We start from the raw sequence: 23,628 nt of genomic DNA on the forward strand, positions 1-23,628 counted from the left end.
CCCCTATAAGTTCTAAACTAGCGAAAATTGAAAAAAAAAATTTTTAATTAACTGTGAAATTTTTTTTCTTTGTGTTAGGAAATGAGTCCAGAATGTCATAAATACGCTGTCCCTTTCTTTTGTTACGTCATGTTCCCGCCATGCGACGATACCATACCCTATCCAGTACCAAGACACGTGTGCCGAGATGACTGCGACACTCTGGAAGCTTCAACTTGCAAAGAAGAAATGGCCTCTGCTAGGAAACATCCACTGCTGGCCAATCAAGATCTTGTTCCAGAATGTGAGGAATTACCCTCGCCTAATCATCAAGAAATATCTGGTACTTTCATCATAGGAAAGGATAATCAAGGCAACTGCATCAATCTTAATGTTCCTAGCGTCATTCAAGTAGATCATGGTAAGAAAATTACAAATTTTGAAGTTTGAAAAATTATTCGTCAGAATACTAATTAAAATACTAGTAAAAGCATTAAAAATATAATACTTTCAAACAATTTATTTTTCCTTATTTGAAGTTGCTGAACATTCACCAAATCTTTTATAGTTATAGTTTTATCTTTAAGGAAATATATTATTCTCTCTTTTAACAAAGTGTACTTTAAAATTACTTTACAAGCCACCTTTATATATGACTTATTTTCTATTTAAAAGTACTTGAATGGAAAAATTTAAAAGTCGTACCTATGCTAGAAAAATAAATAAACAAAAATTTACAATCACATTTCAAAAAAAAAATTCGAAAGAATAAATTAGTCTTTTTTTTTAAATTCTTTTAACCTTTTAGTTTTATAATTTTACTCAAAAATAATTTATATAAAATACGCTCGAATAAACCGAAAATAATCTGCATAAAAAAAATTAAAAGAAGAAAGATGAATATTGGATGATAGTTAAACTATTCATACATATTTCAATTCAAAGGACTTCAAAATTATTTAATATATTCTGCTTATATCTCTCATACTATTTCTATACAGAAATTAATCTATCCATTAAAGTTACTTGGAGGAGAAAGATTTAGAATATTGTAAAATCAAATACCAACCTATTGTTTTGACTTTTAAAGATTGAAATTAAAATTTGAAATACAGGAAATATATTCCATGTTTAATAACGTTTATATTTTCTAAAAGGAAATTTATCAAAATTAGCTTTCAAATCTTGAAAAACTTGGAGCCTATTGCGTTGGGAATGATGGTTTTAAATTTGTTATCATATAAAAAAATAAAAACTTTAAAGTAAAAAAATCAAATAATTTTTGCAATAGCTTTTGAATTTTAAGAATAAAAAATTGACTAAAATAAAATTAAAAGTTTTGATGGAAAGAAATTATTACATATGCCAGTTGTGTCTTTAAAAGGTAATTTCTTAAAATTTGTGTCTTCAAAAAATGTTATTACACAAATAATTAAAATTTCAACGTAAGAAAAAAGCAACTAATTCTTTTGCCTAGTTTCGAATTTTCAAAATAAAAATCAAATTAAATTAAACAATCTAAGCGGTTTTTATGGAAATAAATTATTCGAAAACCACTCGTTTAATCTAAGCGGTTTTAATGGAAATAAATTATTCTAAATCCACTCGTTTGCTAGAATTTTTTTAAGTTGTGCTATACTATACATGTTTATGAAAATACTAGTAACTAAAAATTTTTTGGAGAAAATAGAAATTCCATTAAAAAAAACCATTTTAGAAATTTTGAGTTAACGCAATTTTTCTATGCAAAATTCAACTAGTTTTCGATGAGAAAGCCCAGAGAATATATGCATCTTGCCTTATGGCTGACTACCTCACCCAGAGCCGTATTATACCTTTCGTAGGCCCTAGGCACAGAGCCGGATTATACCTTTCGTGGGCCCTTGGCATAGCCGTTTTTGGGCCCTCCCCTCCTTCCCCACTCCTCCCCTTTTTTCAAAATATATGCTAAAATTTTCCTGCATATTTTTTTTTACATTTTTATTAGTATGGATTTTAATTTACAAATTTGTTTATCGAACTTTATCTGCAATACCGACATACTGCTGATATTGCAGTTGATATCGATAATACCATTATGATTAGTTCGATCGATAACAATGTTAAGGATAAACTTGTGAATACTTTTCCTATCGTTCACATTGCGTTAAGTATATATTTGTCGATTCTTGGATCAAATGCAAAAGGAGAAAGATCTTTCTTTAGATTAAAATTGATAAAAAATTATTTGCGTTCAACAATGATCGTTTGGCATCGCTCGCACTTATGTCTATTGAATACGACATTTTGCGTAGTTTTGGAATTCGACAGCTAATACAAGATTTCGTTGAATCCAAAAATCGCGAAAAAGTAATATATTAGATCATAAGATTCTGCAAAATAATTTATTACCGAAAAATATTATATTTTTATATGTATCTTCAAAATACACTTGTTGTTTTTAAAGCTAAATTATTTTTGTCAACAAATTTTTTTCTCCCAAGTTTTTCGTAGGCCCCTGAATTTCGTAGGCCCTAGGCACGTGCCTAGTGTGCCTATATGTTAATCCGGCCCTGACCTCACCTCTTATAAAATAAAAGAAAATCTTTCATATATATCAATAAAAACAAATTCCATTACATTTCCCTTAAAAAACGTGTAGTAGAGTTTCTTGTTATCTGAAATTAGTAGGCAGCAACCATTGGCTTTGCAATACTATACAGTCACAACAGTACTTAAAATTTCGCACATAAGAAAACAAATTTCTTAAATCTGCTAAATAACTGCAAGAAAATTAATTATATTTACTTATTTCTTGTTTAGATAAATTTAAACCAGTGATTATTCGTGAAAATTTTCGTTATCTGTCTCAAATATTGATGACTTTGAGAGGCTTAAACATAAATTAGACATATACTCAACGTCACCCCCACCAACGACGCCCATGGATGCAAATAATAATAAATTTATAAATAAACTAAAATATTCGCTCATACTGAGTAAATTAAAAAAATCTAACATAGATATATATAATAAAATGAACTGAATTTTTAATAGTTGAAAAAGTATAAAATATTTTAAAAACTAAGCGAAAATTGTTCACGAATGCATCTTTCTTCAACAATAAATAATAAATCACTTTATACCTATGTAAATGATATTCATAAATGCACATTTCTATAGAAATTTGTCATAATCGATATGCAAGAATATATTTTTACTGAAAAAGGTAGTCTGAAACAAATTAACTAATGACAAAAAATGCTTTTAAGAAAATTTATTCAGAAATTTGAAATCATAACGCTCATTTACTTATAATTCAATCAATGAAGTCACCGTGATTTAAGAAAACAATTGTAATTCTTTTTTCAAACATATATTATTTTTACGATTAAAAAATGAATTTTAATAACGTCTGAACAGAATATTAAATCATCGAATATTAAAAAATATTATTTTAATATTTTTTTAAAAAATATAATAATTTATTCCCTTCTAGATATTAAGCGAAAAATTTCCTTATCTTTTTCTTTTAGCAAATTTCTTTTTTCAATTTCAAAACTCATTTTTAAGAATAATTGAATAAAATCGGAGTTAGAAATAATGGAAACTGTATTAATTTAAGATAAATTTGTTTCAGTTTTAGAAAAATATTTCATCAAAATAAATGTTTTAGCTGAATTTTCTCAGCATTAAAATTTAAAATTATGCTTTTAAATATTTTATCAAATGTTCTGTTTTTAGATATATAGATATATTTCTCAGACTAAGAAAATCAGTTTTAAAAACCATCAACAATTTAAAGTAGCTTTATAATTAACTAGAAAAAAGGTTTACTAGACAAAGGCTTTTTTCTGAATACTTTATTTTGATGTATATGAACGTATTTTGAATTTTACTTCTGGGGAAATAACGAAGACGTAAGCTTTTCGAAACATTATACTGTATGAGTCAGAGTTTTTGAGTTTTAAGTAAAAGCGCAATTTTTTTTTAAACTGCTTTATGTTTTCGTAATGACTCACTTAAAGAATAGTTTTAATACAAGAAAAATAATTTAATTTGTTTTTTCGAAAAACTTAAGTAGGACCAAAAAATTCTAATCTTTATTTCTGACGTCACATCACCCCAAGTAGGTAGTAAATAGTGTCAAGAACAATTCTTTTAATTATGAAAACAATTTCAATTCTTTTTAGAGAAAGTTAGATTAAAAATATTTTAAAAACAGCTTCGTGAATTTAACAACAGAATCTGAAATCAGCGAAAATTTAAACTAAGTAGTTGTTTCAATGAAGCACAAAAATTATTTATTCTACTTCAAAATCTAAAAAGAATATATTTTCTTTCTTCCGTTTACTTTTGAATACAATGAAAGAAAATTAAAAGAAAAATTTCGCCAAGAAAATATTTAAAACTCCCCCAAGAGATACCTGAATTACTATTAATTAAAAAAGGAATTATTTGGAATTTGTAAGAGGAAAATTGTGCTTTTTTTTTTTAATCATCAGTCCGGATCTCGCAGCGTATTTTATTTCAGTTTTTATCGAAATGATTTTACAAAAGTAAGTGATGACACAGCTCCATTTACTTCTTTATTTTATTTCATCAAACATTTCTTAATTTAAATAAAAATAATCCCGAGCAAATGAATTCTATTTTGTTTAAACCTAAGCCATCGCATTTCTGTTCAAATATATTTGCCATTTTTTGTTCTTTTGGAATGTTTAATGAGAAGATTGTTAGCAACCTCATTTGTATGCAAATGATATGGAATTTTTTCTTTCTTTGTAGCTGATTCATTTTGAATTCCTTATATATTATTCCAACTACTGATATGTTGTGTATTGAGGGACTCTAGAACAAAACATCGAGTCCCTTCTCAATTATTTTGCCATTATCATTCCCCAGATTGTGCTATAACAAGTGCTAATTATCTCTTTCTGTTTTGATGAAAGCCAGATTGGACAGCAGTCGGAAAAAAGTGTTGATTTGGATGTCATCTTTTCTTCGTGATTATTCTTCTTTTTTGTCGCAAATAAATATTTCATAAGAGATATAATACTTCACAAATTAGTTTGTATAATTAGAATAATTTAGAAAATTATGACAATAACAAAATTTTCTGTGTCGTTGTTTTTTATTTGACACACATGTCTTAATTTCTAAAAGAATTACCATGTTATAAAATGACAGTGGAAAAATTATGTGTATCCTCTTCCTGATATTGAAGTAATCTTATTATGTATTGGTAATTAGATTAGTTATCAGAAAATTGTGTGGTATCATGAATATCCTTTTTTTCAAAAAAAATCAAATTCATAGAATGTTTTTTTCATTCATAGAAATTTCTTCGAGTGTAATCTAATTAGCCATTTATCTTTTCATTAGATTTCTAATTTTCTAGAATAGTTTCTTTGCGTATGTTTATTATCTATTAAAAAAATCCTGATTTGCAATTAGCATAGTAATAATATGATAATTAGCATAGAATATACCATACTAAACATTGTAATAATACCGTAGTAAAAATGTAACAGCATTTTATATCTATGAAAATTTCTTAGACTATGTTAATAACATTTATTAATACAATGTTTTTCTTGCTTCTTTTATTCATATTTTCCCACATAAATACTCTACTTGTAAAAATTGTTATCATTTCAAAAGTTGATATACCAGGAAATGCGAACATTTGGTGTGTTTAGTAATATACTATAGGTAAAAACCCAGGTATATCCTAATTTAGTTATTAGTTTAGGTTACCAATTTCTTGCTTTTTCTACAACTTAAATTACGGATAATTAAAATTGCAATCTTGATTGCACCACATAATTTTTCGAAAAATTCCCCTGTTTATTTCTGTAACTAAATTACTATTTTTATTTATTTTAGTTTTTATTTGTTTCTTGTTCTAATTCTATTGCTTTTGAATATAAATACAAAACGAAAAAGAATTTATCTAAGTAACGAAAAAATGACGTCCTGTTTGGTGGTTCAACATTTAATAAAAGTGGAACTTCTCTGACAATACTCTTTGAGTTTGAATAATAGTAGCCGTAATGCTGGGGGTAATGGAAGATAATAATTTTTCAACAATTTACATTTTTTTAAAGTTATGTCTGCTTTTTAAACCCTAAAAAAGCTATTTTAAATTTAATAAACAAATAATAATTTTAGATGGTTTTTCAATAAATTAACGAAGTAAATCTATTTTAATCACTTTTATGTACATAGTTTCTTAAAAGTCATATTTTTTTATTATTATTTAACGATTTCAATGTTAGCTTATAATTGTAGTTAGATGTTTAGTTTTATTTATGCACAATTTGTTATTTGTTTTTTTATTGGGAGTACAAATTAGTTCGGTAGGTTTTCAGAAGATGGCTCTAGCTGTTATGAATGTTTCATCGTGACTGCTGGTTTCGGTGGTTTCAGAGAGGTTAGACATCTGTTAATAATATTCAATTTATATCCTTTTGAGTTTCATACAAAAACCCTGCTTTTTACTTTGTTGAATATGTCAAATTTTGCGGTAACTAAGCACCTTTTGCGGGAGATTTTATGTTTCTTTAATTGCAAGAAAAGTACAGCTGAAGCGCTTCGAATACTTGTAGAAGTTTATTGTGACAATGCTCCAACTGATAAATCATGTAAGGAATGGTTTCGACGTTTCAAGAATGGTGAATGGTGCTGTATACTATGAGCTGCTACAACTTGGCGATACCATTTCAAGCGATCAGTATAGGCTACAATTGATTCGTTTGATCCGTGCATTATGAGAAAAACGGCCGGAATATGAGCAAAGACATGACAAAGTTATTTTTCTGCATGATAACTGTCGGCCTCATGTCGCAAAAGTCTTAAAAAATTATTTGGAAACGCTCAAGTGGGATATTTTACCGCACCCGCCTTATTCACTGGACATAGCTCCTTCTGATTACTGGTTGTTCCGACGGATGCAGCACGATTTGGCAGGACACCGGTTCACTTCTTTCGCAGAAATCGAAAATTGGCTCCTAACTAGGATAGCCTCAAAAGACGAGAGATTTTTTCGAGATGGAATTCGAAAATTGCTTGAGAGGTGGGAAAAAGTAGTAGCCAGCGATGGACAATACTTTGATTAATCTGTTCATTCATTTTGTTCTGAAATAAATGCATTTTTGACCGCGAAAAAACGGACAGGACTAATTTGTACTCCCAATAAAAATTTTTAAATATAATTTTTTCATTAATTCAATTATAGATCCAGATATTATACTTTCTATCAATATTATACAATAACTTTTCAAGACACATTTTACTTACTGAAAAAATCAAAAGCTTTCATTTTCGTTTTAATTTATTTCTGTTTTACAGTATTAAACAACTTGCATCTTGTAATTTATTCTAAATTTATAATATAAATTTTTAGATAGGCTACTTACGTTTAATATTCCTACCACTGTTTATCATTTAGTTGTACTGCATAAGAAATAATAATGAGTATATATGTAATTACTAAATGTATGTAAATACTGATCTTGTCACATATGTTTCAATAGTTTGATTGCTAAAATTTACATGGCAGGCAAATGTGATTTCTGACCTTTGTCTCCAACACTCTTTCCTTAAGTTTTCAAACTTTTTCTGAATTTTTTAAAGATAACATCCGCAAATATGGCAGCATAGCAATCAACAGCAATCTTCTTTAAAAGTTTTTTGATTTTAAAATAGTTCAATTCATTATTACTTTCTTTCATATTTTAATTTTCTGACCTTCCCACTGCAGTTTACTGTATCATTATTTCCTTAAAGTTTTATTAATGTCAATAGCTCTAAAAAAGGTAATGTAATGTATGCAAAAATAGCAAATGATCAAAGAATCTAAATATTTTTGAAATGCCTGTTTGATGAGAAAATATACAAAGTGATCTTAAGTGATGCAAAGTGAAAATTTATACAAAGTGCAATATACAAAGCGAAATATACAAAATGAAATATACGAAGTAAAGTATACAAAGTTAAATATACAAAACTAAATATTCAAAATTAAATATACAAAATTAAATATGCAAAGCGAAATATACAAAGTGAAATATCTTCACTACATTGACACGCAATTACACCTAGTATAATCTAGATGAGATAAACAAGATAGATTTAGCGTGTCTTAGCAACAAGTTATTTTTTGATAAGTTAAAAATTACTTCAAAAATTACTTTGCATAGTATTTTTCTTTAAGTATTAATCTATATCAGCAATTTGGCCGGAATAGCCTGGTTGGTAGGGCACTGGGCCCATGTCCAAGAGATCGTGGTTTCGATCCCCGCCGACCGAAGACTCCCCGTGTAGTAAAATGGTGACCGATGCACGTNCAAACCGCCTGCGATAGCCTATTGTGCAGCATTGTGCATTGACTATATTGACGACTAGACGAATTTTATTTCCGTCTTGTGCGACGTAAAAAAGTATCTGCGTTAGTTAGTAAGATGTTCATTAGTAGTCGTAATCCCAAAATTGGGTCGGCTATTCAACGACGATAATATAATATAATATAAAATATATCAGCAATTTTATGTATACTAGAGCATCTGAAGTCTTGAAAGTCTTGTTGATTGCGACGTCGAAAGTCGGGGGACAGCTGATAGTTTCAAGGACCTTTCAATAAATCAAGACATTTTAAATCATAAATTTTAGCACTGGAGTTCTTAAACGGAATTGTGGTATAAATTTATGTTTTATGTAAACGCAATTAAGTGAAAACCAAATTCCTAATCGAACTGTCGAGTCAAATGAGTTGAAACCTTTCTATACAAAATTGGACAAGATCTTTAACTTTTTAGTCTAGGATAACAACAAAATGTGTGAAAATAATTATTTACTGTTGAAGCAAATCGAATCAACAGAATCTATCTATCTTGTTTTAATGCATGTCAAAATTGAAAAGAGAAATTTAAACCACCTGTTATAATGTTTCTCTAAAAACGATTTATTTTACTTCATCTTTTTAGTTCACCGTTTAATTATCATATTCATTTTCTTCTGTTCTTAAAGTAACTAGAAACAGTCGACTTGTTTCCTTTTAGTTCTGGCTGTAACTATCTCATTTTTAATTTCTTTTTAGAAATTCAGATTTTTCTTACAAAGTTATATTAAGCTAATTGGAAATAAAATTTTATACCTCTGTTAAACTTAGGCGTCTGCTCGAATACCTTTAAAATTTACTTTAAGACAATAAGCTCATAATTTGTTTTTGAAAACTAGTTTTAATTAAATTCCGTAAGTAAAGTAATAAATTGGTGCATTTTTTAAATGGGAGAAAAGTAAGTTTATCTATTCATTAATGTATACATTAATATACATTTTCGCATTAATTAAGCATTATAAAACACTTCGTTAAAAAATAAAAATAAAAAAATATAAAAACATGCATATCTTAATTTTTGATCAAACTTTATGATGAATTTTCAAGGTGATAAAAGCTAAGCAAATAGAATTACCATATGACATATTATTTGTCTACGAAAAAACGAAACGTAACGAAAAAAATTAAAGTAATTTCTTGGAAATGTAATTAATTAAAACGTAGGTGAAATATTTTTCATTATAATATTATCTAGCTGTAATGATAGTTTTATTTAAATTTAATTAATACTTATATTTCTTTTCAGTTATAATAACGGGAACTAATATTTTTTTTTCAGAAAGAAATTACATATTCTAAGAAATATTAATTAAGTTTCAAATTAATGGTTATTCTTTGTCGAAATTTTATTTTCTTACTTACTTAATAAATATGAATGCTAAAGAATATTTTCTAAGGTATACTGAAGAATTAAATTCTACTATTATTTTCTTTTTAAATGTATTTTTTTAAGTTTCCTTTCATTTACTCAAATTTTAAAGTAAAATAAAAACAAACGATAAGTATATTTCATTCTATATTTAATTTACAATACATTTTTTTTTTCTAATATAGATTTTAAATTCAAAATGAATTTATTAAAGTGATAGTTAATGATTTTTTTTATCTATTGCTTATACTTCACATAATGTAAGTAACAATAGCGTTTTATAATGTAAAAATAACAAGCGTTATTCTTAATTTAAAAATTATTGTCATACATATTTAACAGTTTGTTATTTTTTTAAACAAGCTTTAAATACGTAGAATATACACACTAAAGTAATGTTTAGAAACAAAGTACTTATTAGTATTTTATGTTCTTGAAAATCCTTATTTTTTATAATTTTGATTCCATGTTAAATAAAAGGTTTGCATCAAAATAATTGTTTTTTTGTAGTAATTTCTGAAAAACATAGGGTAAATTTTCCTCTGAAATTGAAATTTATTATAAAGGAACACTAATATTTATAATTACTTTGCTTTTTATTCTTTATTGCAAGGTGTATGACAATAAAAAATATATAATGTTTAAATAATACAATGTTTTGATTAATTAGCATTAAAGGAAACGTTATAATTTAAAATTAATCGTTGAAAAATTTATATATGTGGTAAGACTTCACATTTAATTAAAACCTTATCTTAAGTTGTTGTTTTCTTAAATAATTAATTACTTTCAACAATTTTCGAATAATTATTTATATATTTTTTCAATTTTATAACAGCGAGTGATTGGTTATCTTCAATTGTTTTAAGAATATATCTTCTATGCTTTCATTTAATAAAAAAAAGACTGGTGGTGGTAGCTTAGTGGCTAGAGAATCAGACTCCGATCCAGGGGGACTGAGGTTCGATCTTTGACACCGCTGAGACCTACCGAGTGCATGCGATATACGTACTCGTAAAATTTCTGAAATCCATAAGTCCAGCGGTCGGTCGCTGACCAGGTCCATGGGTACAGGAAACTGAGAAAAAAATTTCTCTCCTTTAGATCTATGTTTAAATTAAGGAAGTGGACTTGTAAATTAGTGGTTCTGCCCTCGATCCGTGGGTTTCTAAGCCAAGACGTACTTTCACCCTTGTGGTGCTCTTATCAAATAAAAAACGCACCTTCCTGACTAAATATGCAAAAAGGAAAATCGCTGGTAAGCTTGACATGACCAAATGTCGTACGAAACTACATTTAAAAAGCTTGGAATTAACTAAAGCATCTTATTTTAGTTATCGTTGTAGCTATTCATAAGTGTGAACTATTTTAAAACATTATATAAAAGCCTCATTTTTAAAATGAATAATAATTTTATAAGTAGAATTATTCCTCAAAACGAACAAATATAAATGTTTCTTTCTTTTTCTTTGAAAAAAAAAAGAATAAATTGCAAAACGCATTGAAAATTTCCAATTGTAGTTGTCTGAATCAAAATACCTAGATTGATTGATTAATTGTTGTCACGTGACGATTGATTCTAGATTGATTGATTGTTGTCACATGACGTTGTGTCATGTGACAACAAGACTAGGGGAGAGTTTGTAATTAAAAGCCGGACATGGCATTTTTGGCTGAACTACTGTTGCTATCAATCATAAAACTAAACACCGTACTACTTCGGAGACGAATGCAAATTTTTTTTGTTAGCATGATTAGAAAAGCTCTAATTTGTTCTACTTATTTACTGTAGTTTCTATTTGCTTGAAGATTAGTTTCAGGTTAATTCAACATCTGACAACGCCTTGTTTTCAGTCGCTAAAGCATTTTGTTAGAAATATGTTAGGCCTATTTTTCCATTTAATGGCATTGCTGGATAAAGCCTGTTTTTTATCAGAGGGTGGCAACATTCCACAATGCTCTAAGTTGAAATTCCTGGTAGGTTGCATATAGTGCTTGAACTGCAATTTGGGGACACAAGAACCCTGTAGCATTGCAGAAAAAATTATCTCAGTTTTATTAGCATTTTCTTTCTAAAATCTGATCTATTGACTTAAATTACGAAGATTTCAAATAATATTTCTCATATTACTTAATTTTTAATCTCCTGCACGTTTCTCAGTGTCGGATTAAAACAATATTTACTCGTTAACATAAATAAATATTTGAATAAGAAAAAAGTGTTATGTTTTTTTAATTCTTTCTATATGTATCCAGTTTTATCCGACTAAGTCAAATCCAAAATTATTAATTTACCTTCCAATATATAGTTTTTTTTTAAGTAAAATCTTTCAATGAAACTTTAAAAAAATTATTTAAAGAGTTTTTTAGAAAATAAATAACCTTTAGTACCCACTTTTGCCCATTTCCCCCCTGTATGATAATTTTTAGTTTTACTGAATGCAATAACTTCGTAATGATTGACTAAAAAGTGCATATTTTTCTTCAATTTTGTAGAAAACAAACGACATCATGAAATGAAACAAATTAATTTAATTAATATATTTATCTAGTATAATATATTTTATAGTTATAATTTTTCAGTGTTGTAAAATTTCTTACGCAAGAAAATTAACTAAAGGTTTTTATATAATTAAAAAAAATCGAAGTTAAACCAAGTTAATTAGATTTACTTTTGCATTAAATATTTTTACATACATATAAAATATTTTGAATTCGAGCAAATACTTTTGAAAAAATGCAGGCACTCATATAAAACGAAATATTACTTAATTTAGTCACTTAAATTTAAATGGTAGGTATAACTAATTTCATTTATTCTAGTATACACTGTTAGAAATTTTTCGGAAAAAATAGTTAAATTACATTTTATTTAATTGCTATCGTACCATATTCAAACAAAACATGGAAATAACCATAAATAAGATAATATTAAAATTGTTAACTGTGAGAAAAGCGTTTATTAGGTTGTATCACCTGATACGGTTAAACAACCAGAATTTTTCGCATCAACTAGGCTCACCTAATTAAGCCTCTTAGTTCCTTGCATCTGGTTATATATTATAGCCGAGAGAACAAATCTGTCTGTCTCATGACCGAGAAAACGTGGGTTTGAGCCCCAGGGCTCCTTACGATACTCTCTTTCACGACTAGATTGTAGCACTATAAAGCTGCTTGGCATAAAAAAAGTCTAGCATTTCCCATCTTTTACGATAGGTGAAGAAACATATTCCACTGTTAATTTGATAAAACACAACCTAACTCCTATCCACTACCCAACGAAAAACCTAGCTCCAATTTTCAGTTAAATTTCTTATTTACGGTTTTGAAATGGTTTTTAAATGGTTAAAAAACCATTAGTTTTGTACTCGCGGTATTTTAACCATATTGATTCTAAACGGTTTCAAAACCGTAAAAGTAAAAACTGTTCTTTGCCGTAAACTTTACGGTTAATTAGAGAGACAGCCTGCTGCCGGTTATTTTACCTTAACTTTAGAATAGAACTTCTAATATTTTGCTGAATCCGGAACGGGTGTCAAAAATGAAACTTATTCTTTAAAAAAATTTATATCTTCCTGAATTATTGCTTTAATAATGAGTATAAAACAACTTAATTCAGCCAATGTGCGTTGTCAGAAGAATTTAGTAATAAACTGTTTTTACGGATATGAAAAATAATGGTGCATTATTTTGATCATTTTACATCCTAACATTGAGAATTTACAGAATGAATAGATGTATTTAGTTAAAGCCTTTTCAGAAACGTTAATGGACTTTTTGCTTAAATATTAAAATTTTGCCATTGGTTGATCTTGTATTGATACACAGAATTTTTAAAATCAATCAATCTAAATTCATACTATAATCAGTTTTTATTTAACTGTAATGCTAATTTTAAAAATTTTTTACACACATCATGTAATTTGTTACCAAACAATCCAAACTTTAGTACTAAAGTTATCAAAAATGTTTTTTTCATATTATATCACAGCTTATTTAACTATATTTTACCATTTTCTTCTTATCTCTCAGAGGCAACTTGTTATGAGGGTAGAGGAGAAAACTACAGGGGACCTGTTTCTCACACACTATCTTCCCATCAGTGTCAAAGCTGGAGTCCNAGGATTTTGTAACCAACGGAATGATCGTGACAAATTGTGATTGTGTAAATTTGGTCAGCATTCACTACGCATACTTTCCAGACAAGCTATTATGTGCCCATCGATCTCAAACTAGTTGGGGTCTAAACCTTCTCTGAGGATGGAACTTCTGAAGTATTTGCAAATTTAAACACACCGGTTAATATATGCAACTGAATACTAATTCTTACTGACTAAATGATTAAACAATTCTTATTGCCTGAATAAATTTAATGCTTACAATTAATTAAAAAAAATTTAATGAGTTAAGCGATAAACTGTAAAATTTCTTTTCATCTTGACTTACTCATAATTCATGCATTACTTTCAGGGGTGAAATGCATCATCCGCGTTCAACATCGGGGACAACAATAATATCTCCTGTTGCGATCAAAACTCTAAAAGAAGGATCTTCTGCGCAAACCAGACAAGAATTTTGCAGAGAAATCGAAACTGTTGCAAGTTTGCAACATCCCAATGTTGTGTGCTTGGTTGCTGTTTCTATTAGAGAAGAACCTTTATGCATGCTGTTTGAGTATATGTTTCAGTGCGATCTGCACGAGTTTTTATTAATTCATTCTCCACATTCAGATGTATCAGCCAGAAGTGATGACGGAACGCCACAAATCTTGGAATTATCAGACTTTTTGGCAATATCAATGCAAATCGCATCAGGTAAGGTGAATAAATATTATTTAAATTAACAGAAACTAAAATTTTTAATCTTAGTTAAAGGACCTCCTTTTTAAATTGAGGAATCTAGGGACTTTCCTGGGAAACATGTAGAAGTAATTTGCCACAAGAAAGTTCCTAGGATTTTTTCACGTTAACTCCTTTAAAACATAGCATATTTTGCATCTAAATCAATTATTTGACCTTCTAAAACTTAGAAGAAAAAAATTTCACTTAGTTTCAATAAGTTCCATCTTCAGATTTCATAGTTTAAATTTTATTAATCTGTATTTAATAAAAGATGGTAATCTATTTCGAATGCATTTTAAGTCCTTAGGAGATGAGTACAATCAGGACAGCATGGAAAAAAAGAAATATACAACAATGTCAGCTCGCTAATGATCAGGCAAAGTGTATGAGTGGAATTTTTATACGACAATAATCATGATATGATGTTAAACACTTATGAATTAGAGAATTGTGAACTATGAGAGAAAAATACACAAAGAGTGGGAATCAGAAGGGAAGAGCATGAGATCAAAATTTTTGAAAACACTTTGAGACGACCTTTATCCAGCAATAGATTGATAAATTGTTAAGGATAATGGTCACGATGACTTTTTTTATCGTTATACCAAATCTCCATTTTTTACCCAATTTACTTTCGTATTAGGTAAAAAATATATAACTTGCAGCATACATTGTCTAAAGTCAAATAAAACCAGAATTTTAAAAGATGTTTCTGACATTTATACCAAGATTTTTGCAACTTCCATTTCTAAGTTTTCGTTGCATAGCATCAAAACAAGTTCATATAAAAAAAAAGTGTTCAAACTTTTAAACTCTAAAATTTTTTTCATGATGCATTTCTTCTACATAAGCTATTCATTTTTTAGGTGAGCATGCTTGGCTCTATATTTTGCTACCTTCTCTGCTGGCAGTTATCCTTGTGGGCGGCATTTTTGGATTGTGGTGTAAGAAACAGCGTAGTAAGACCTGCACATCGAAACTGTCCCCTCATAGTACTTCAGCACAGCTTATACCCATTCATCATCAAAATTCCAGCCACTCACACACCCAACAGATTGAAATGCAAAAGTTTTTACCCCGCATACCTCTCGGGATCCATGAAGTATCGCCACAGTCTATTCATTTTTTACACGAGCTTGGCGACGGAATTTATGGAAAAGTGTTTCGGTAAGTTGACACTCTAACAGAACCTCACTTTAAACTCTCATACTTTCGCCGTAGTTGATCATGCAACTTTCGACTTTGAGAATTTATATCTAAAATAATCCATTTTCATTTTAGTATTTTTTTTTAAAAAAACTGCAATTGCGCTCAAACTATTTTTAACCTATCAAATAGTGCATATAAGAGATTTACATAGCAATTCTGTATGATGAACTTTTTGGCGTATAAATCAGTCATAGTAAGTAAATATCTAGATACAAGCTATTTATAAGTCGGCAAAAAATAAAGTGTGTGCAAAGCAATGTCAAAAATTTAAATCAATCTAAGCTTTATTTTTTTCTAATAATGTTTAAATTTTTACTAAGTTGATCTTTTTATTTAACAAAGAGGTTATGCAATTTTAACGATGCAACAAATTATAGACTAAATTACTAATAGAATTTCGTTGAATTTTAAAAATTTTGATCATTGAAAATTTAATGTTAAAAAAAAAACAATTGAGTAGTTTTTTATTAATTAATTAACTATATCCATTCGATTATAAGACACGTGTATGCTTTTCTTTTTATGATTATTTTCATAGGCCATGAGAATTTTTTTATTTAATCGAATTGTATTTATTAAAAGACGTATATTATTGTTCAACAAATTTTTTTTTGGTCCCCCCTACCAGCTCAGCGTCTGAAAACCGGTTTGCGGCTCCGCGCAGAAAAAACTGTGTTTGGATAATTTAAATAATTGATAGAACTACATGAATAATTTATAAAAACTACCCATTTTATGTATTTCAAAGTCAGCTTTTTAGCACTGGAACGACGCAGTTTATTGTTTTAAAATTATGTAATTCTTTTTACATTTACAATTAAAAATGCTAATCATTGTTATATTAAATAATTAAATTGATAATTTATTATAGCTAAAAACTTAGCCATGAAATCATTTTAGATAAACATGATTACTGTTTTTATGTAATTATCATTATTTCCCGCAAAAATATGGAGAAAAATAAGTAAAAAAAATATCTTTGAGAAGCTAAACCCCTGACAAAACAATTATAGCAATTTTTTTCTGATAATGATATGCCCGTTTAACTTTAAGTTTTTTTTTCAGAACTTTAAGTCTCAAAAAAACTTATTTTTAGTCAGAAAAAAGGGTTACTCTTGATATAACAATTTAATTAATAATTATAACTAATTAATTATAGTATCTAAGATCTTTTTTAATCCTAGGGATCTTATTTTAATAAAAAAAAAAGATTAGATCTAAATTTTTTCAAGCTTATTTACTTATTCAATCGGCTTAACTTCCCTACAACTTTGACCATGACATTTTTAGTTGTTATTTCGGTTTTTAAGCATGAAACTTTCCGAAAAGGCTGCTATAGACGAAGATGCAGTTAATTTTGAATATCAAATGTATCAATAACCAATAATGTTGTGTCCGAAACATCTGTCTACCTTTTAACGATCTTATAAAGATTCCAGGCTTCATTGTCAAAAATACTGAAAAAATATTTAATTAATATTTTTTTCTCCTTTTAACACTAATTTTTAAATTTTAATCTTTATTTCTTCACATTCTTATTATTTTAAAATTTATACCCTTAGTATTCTTATAAAAAGGCAATGCTTTCCGCATTTGTGTCAGGTGTTCATGGAGGTTAAAACTAGGATTTTGTAACCAACGGAATGATCGTGACAAATTGTGATTGTGTAAATTTGGTCAGCATTCACTACGCATACTTTCCATGCAAGCTATTATGTGCCCATCGATCTCAAACTAGTTGGGGTCTAAACCTTCTCTGAGGATGGAACTTCTGAAGTATTTGCAAATTTAAACACACCGGTTAATATATGCAACTGAATACTAATTCTTACTGACTAAATGATTAAACAATTCTTATTGCCTGAATAAATTTAATGCTTACAATTAATTAAAAAAAATTTAATGAGTTAAGCGATAAACTGTAAAATTTCTTTTCATCTTGACTTACTCATAATTCATGCATTACTTTCAGGGGTGAAATGCATCATCCGCGTTCAACATCGGGGACAACAATAATATCTCCTGTTGCGATCAAGACTCTAAAAGAAGGATCTTCTGCGCAAACCAGACAAGAATTTTGCAGAGAAATCGAAACTGTTGCAAGTTTGCAACATCCCAATGTTGTGTGCTTGGTTGCTGTTTCTATTAGAGAAGAACCTTTATGCATGCTGTTTGAGTATATGTTTCAGTGCGATCTGCACGAGTTTTTATTAATTCATTCTCCACATTCAGATGTATCAGCCAGAAGTGATGACGGAACGCCACAAATCTTGGAATTATCAGACTTTTTGGCAATATCAATGCAAATCGCATCAGGTAAGGTGAATAAATATTATTTAAATTAACAGAAACTAAAATTTTTAATCTTAGTTATAGGACCTCCTTTTTAAATTCAGGAATATATCATCTAAGTACTTTCCTGGGAAATATGCAGACTTGTCTTTTCTTGTCGCAAGATAGTTCCTATGATTTATTTTTTCGCGTCAACTCTTTTAAAACATTACATATTTTGCATCTAAATCAATTTTTTGAGCTTTTAAAACTTTGAAATTTTCTTTCACTCTGTTTTCATAATTTAAATTTTATTAATCTGTATTTAATAAACGATGGTAATCCATTTCGAATGCATTTTAAATCGTTAGGAGATGAGTACAATCAGGACAGTGTGAAAAAAAATGGAGAAAAAAAATTTTAAAAAAGCAAAAACGCAACAATGTTAGATCACTATGATTGGAATTTTTATACGACATTTATCTTCTCCAATTTTATGGAAAAATGCAAACTGTGAAATTAATTGTTTCATAAATGCTTCCTCTAATCACTAAGAATCTAAATAGCTCGTGCATTTTCTTTAGACATGCACTATTTTGTGTCTAAGTTACATAGCATTGTAGAAAACCTGTTTGAAGCATAAGAAAGCATCATAGGCTAAATTTTGGAACTGGAACTCAGAGAACTAATGTGTAATCCCAGCGAACTCCAAGTATAACTTAATCTGGCCTTGGTTGAACAAAATTTACTTTTTAATGTAAGCCAATTCGTTGAATCATAAATTTCATGAATCTGTAAGTTATGAAAATTACATTTCATACTCTTTCCCTTAAATCTAATCTATACCATTGGTTCTACTCTTCCTTTAGTCCCCTCATAATTGATTTTATTATCGATTTGTATTAATAGCATTTACTATGATAAATTCATTAAATGGAAAATATTAGTGTACTTTTTAATTTTTTTGTCAGTTTGCTTATAAAAAAGTTTGTTAAGTTAAATTTTTGCTTCAATAGGCATGGAGTACCTTTCAAGCAAGCGATACATTCATCGTGACTTAGCCGCTCGAAACTGCCTCGTGTCCGTTGAAACAGCACCAACGAGCTTATCTCAATCATGTCTGACCGGTGGTTCAACTTCCCTCATGGACAATATCTTAGTGAAAATTTCCGATCTTGGTGTCAGCAGGCACAGTTGTGCGAAAGAATATTTCAGGATTCGGAACACTTTGCTCCCTGTTCGATGGATGGCTCCAGAATCTTTGTTATATGGCACATTTACCACGGAAAGTGATGTATGGTCATATGGCGTTCTGTTGTGGGAAATTTTCAGCTATGGTATAAGACCTTACTTTAATTGCGACAATCAAGAAGTAATAGATCTTGTTTGTACGCACCAACTTCTTCCAAGGCCCGAATATTGTCCGCCGTTTGTGTATTCGATTATGAATGATTGCTGGCATGACACTCCTTCGCACAGACCAAACTTCAAAGAAATCTACAATAGATTGTGTTCGGTACAAACATTGCATGAGAGAACATTTAGCATTAGTCATTCTGTATTGACTCATAATAGCAGTCACCAAAGTAGTACAGGTCCGAGTAATAAGACATTATCCACTAATTTAAGTTGTGGAACTGGCAATATTCTGGTTAATGGAGCAACTGTAAGGCAAAATGGTGCTTTCCAGTTTTGTGGTACTGGCAATGGTTTCGTGTCAGCCAAAATGATACCTGCACATAGAACTCATCAATGTGAACAAGTGTGAAAAGTGTATGAATTCATTTGACAATGAGTTATTTTTTTCAACTGTCGTTGTGCCATGGAAAGACTGAAAACACATGATGAAATTATTGGCAAACAAATGTTTACAAACATGGTAACTTTTCAGTTGACATATAAATAAATGAGAATTAAAATCTCTTCGAAAAGATTTGCCACTAATGTTGTGAAATGATCATGCTGAATCATAAAGCTTGTCATTAGTCAGAAATCTTTAACGTCTTGACCAAACTAAAGAAAAACATCCCTTTTTCTTATAACATGAATATTAGTTTTCCGTTTCTTAACATACCTTATTGGTGTGGGGCCTTATTGGTGTGGTCTTTATGTTAAATCAAACTTCCTGATTCTCAGAAAAATCAGTAGTAAACGGTAATAATAATTTCGAATTAATTGTCTGAAACCTTAATGAGGTATTTAGTTGAACCATGATATCGTGTAATCATATGTAAGATTTAACTTGCACGTTAATGTGGTTCAAACTAACGCCTTACTATGGTTACGGAAAATTTGCAAGCTAAAAGATCAAGCTACAATGTTTTAACAATGGAAGCTTTCAAACCATATTTAGACTTTTCTCATATGACTAGCAAAGTGGCGACTCATGGGTTGCGCGGATATGATAAAGTACTTATAGTTACTTAGTATGGATTACTTTACTACTGTAGAAAGCAAGCATTTCAGACAATACAGAGATCTTTAAGGCATACCATGACCTCTACAATAGTGAAAAAAATTTCAAAACTTATTTAACCTTATCTCAGATAACTGGGTCTTCAAGACAATTATTTGAAAAACAACCATGTTTGTACATTTTTGTTGGTAATAATTTCATTTTTTCTCTTTCTTGTATTTTACATATAGTCCAACGAAGGTACTGAAAAAAGGACCCTCATAATATCAGAAATCATTTTTTAAAAAAATATTCATCGTGTTCTTAAAAGTTTAGCATTCTTCTGAGCTTGAACAAAAAGAAATGGTCCAAAATAATTTCATTCATAGAATGTATTGTTTATCATTGTTTAAAAATAGTGAAGTTAAGAATTTTGATTTTACACTAAAAAAATTTAAATTCTTTCAATTTTTATGCGAAGTAATTGTTGGAAATTCCGTGCATTTTTTAATATTCATTTCAAATATTACCAATATTAAATTTCAGCTTAAAGCGCTTCGGATTCCTTTCAAATCAAATGTTATATTCAAAATGTTCATCTCATTCTTTATAATACCCATTCTTTGTTCGGTGGTGAAAATTGAAACACAAATACTAACACAATTAATAAAGCTAAAATAATCAAATGACTTTTTTACTTATTTTTATTCATTTCCCTTCCCGGTGACTAAACTAATACATTTAGCAAAACACGTTTTTAGTAGCTTATCCTTCAATGAAGATTATATGATTAAAGATTTATATTTCAATTAGCATTTATTTCCAAAGTTATTCGAGCATCATTGGCGTCAAAAAATTGCATGAAGTTTTTTTACTTTTCTCCTAAAAGAATTAGTACCATTTCTCCATTAATTTGACTTCTAGTACTATAATATATTTTTTATTTCAATATGTGCCTATTACAGAAATTAATTAAGCATCTTTAGCATCAAAAATGGCATAACGAGTTTTTACATATATCTTAAACGAATTAGTGCCATTGCTTGGTTAATTTTGTTTTACAATACAAAACTTATTTTTTAATTTCATTTAGTTCATATTATCAAAATTAATTGAATAATTTTGGCATCAAAGTTGTATAGCGATTTTTGTATTTTTTTCTTTTTCAAAATGAATTATATCAATTTCTCTATTTCTTTTTTTTTTCAATAAGTAACTTTTTCTTTAAAGTATTTTCCATTACCAACATTAATCAAGCTTCATTGTCGTCAATAATTATATGGTGATTTTTTGCGTTTCTGCTACACGTGTTAGCACTATTTCTTCATTAATTTAGCAATTCAGTGCATATTTTTTCCTTCAATTTCCGTGAATTTTAAATTATAGCTATGCTGTTTAAGAATGTTGAAATATAAACACGTTTAAAAAGAATAACTATAAACAAAATTAACACGAGGATCGCTTTATAAATACTAATTTGGTATCGCAATCCGCCTATTCTAGAGCCCCTGAATTAGACTTGATAGTATAGGAGCCTTAGCCTATGCTACCACGTTCAAGTTCATCATTGAGTTTATCTGACATAACGAATAAAACTCCTGAGAGCTATAAGCTAGCAAACATCACAGACGTTATCTTAAACCCGAATCGTTTGCAGTTTAATTATTATCAACAGAGATTTCTAAACCAATGAAACAATTCCATTTTTAAACATTTATGCCAAACAATCAGATTTAAGTGTTTGAACAATTTTTTAGAATCGGGGGCTAAAATTACTCCTGTCCAAATTTTATGACGGTTCTTGAGTTGAAAGAGTGATACACGCAGAGACTCATTTTATTATTATAGATATATTTTTTTTAAAAAAAACTTATGTTAATAATATAATTTTGAATGTTTGTACCGAATGAATTACATTTTGTACTTAATTTCGCTCAATTTTGAAATATTTTACATAACTGTCTTAGAGTATGAGCAAGTATTATTCAAATAAAATAAATTTTTACAGTATTTTTAAATCGGCTTTTGATAAGTAAAATGCACGAAACTTTCAATAATACTATTTAACAATGTATTAAATTAGATTTATTTTTTAGTTATATTTAAAATTTATAAAAACAAAAAGTTGCTTCAATTTTGCACTTTTGATTTTTTTTTAAAAAAAACATGTGTTTACGGTGTTTAAATATGAGTAACGATAAACTTTTAATAGCCATATATTCAAGACTATGCAATGTGTATAAACTATTTATATTCAGATATTGCAATGGTGCTTATGTATAAATCTATGTTCACATAGTCTTAAGACCAAAAAAAAGTGTACATTTGAGAAACTCGCATTTTCCCTGAATGCGGGTACACGAAATAAGCAAGTTTTCTTTTTCATATTATTTTATGGAAAAAACATTATTTCAGTAAAATTAAGATGCAAAATATCTCACTTTACATTAGATTAGTAAACTGCAATATCTTTGGGGTTACACATAATTTCAAATTTCACACTGACTTTAAAATAACTATAAACTTTCTTTTACGTGTTTTTAAACTTCTTTTGATGTAGATTAGCAATTTCTCTCATTCCATTAGCTGAGTACGTAGTTGTGATTATTAATAGTTTATTGTTTTGATGTTGTGTGATGTTAGACTATATAGTACTTATAAAATAATTTACTTAATTTTTGTGCCATATATCTCGCCTATAATTAATTGCTGTGTATTAGCTTGTTTATGTACGCTTCTTATGTGTGTTGATGTATAGTTTGTTTATATTTTCTATGGATTCAAAGATTTCTTTTACATATCAAATTAAACGAAAAAACCTTTTCAATAAAAACATCCTTAATCCTTTTCTGGTTGTTAACACATGATCATTCAATATTTCGCATGTTTACTAAAAACTAGAGCTGTTTAAAATTGAAGTTTTTTCTCACAACATATCGTCGAATTAATACAGTATTTATATAAATAGCACAATATTTTTCAATTTTCTATGCATTATTCATACCATTTAATGCTGGTTTGCAATTATTTGTTAATAACTGCTGCTATAGAAAGTGATTTAGAGGACTTAAAATTACATTTCCGATTTTATAAAAATTAGAACTATCTTCAAAATGGTGATAATTTTGGAAAAGATGTAATCGGAATTACGATATAACGCAAAGTATACTCACGCATTACTGTT

At 28.6% G+C, this 23,628-nt stretch overlaps 1 protein-coding gene across 1 annotated transcript in view; it reads left to right on the top strand.

Annotated features, from left to right (window-relative positions):
- Positions 1–21,919, top strand: part of LOC107442001 (inactive tyrosine-protein kinase transmembrane receptor ROR1) — a 232,347-nt gene extending 210,428 nt beyond the window's left edge. The window contains exons 7-12 of the mRNA XM_071185519.1: positions 79–400; positions 13,761–13,857; positions 14,199–14,542; positions 15,436–15,736; positions 17,751–18,094; positions 19,066–21,919. Coding sequence (XP_071041620.1) covers positions 79–400; positions 13,761–13,857; positions 14,199–14,542; positions 15,436–15,736; positions 17,751–18,094; positions 19,066–19,817 — 2,160 coding nt within the window. The 3' untranslated portion in view covers positions 19,818–21,919. The remainder of the gene's footprint in view (positions 1–78; positions 401–13,760; positions 13,858–14,198; positions 14,543–15,435; positions 15,737–17,750; positions 18,095–19,065) is intronic.
- The last annotated feature ends 1,709 nt before the right edge of the window (positions 21,920–23,628 follow it).

Source organism: Parasteatoda tepidariorum, chromosome 1 (genome assembly GCF_043381705.1).
Source record: "Parasteatoda tepidariorum isolate YZ-2023 chromosome 1, CAS_Ptep_4.0, whole genome shotgun sequence".
Lineage (NCBI taxonomy): Eukaryota > Metazoa > Arthropoda > Arachnida > Araneae > Theridiidae > Parasteatoda > Parasteatoda tepidariorum.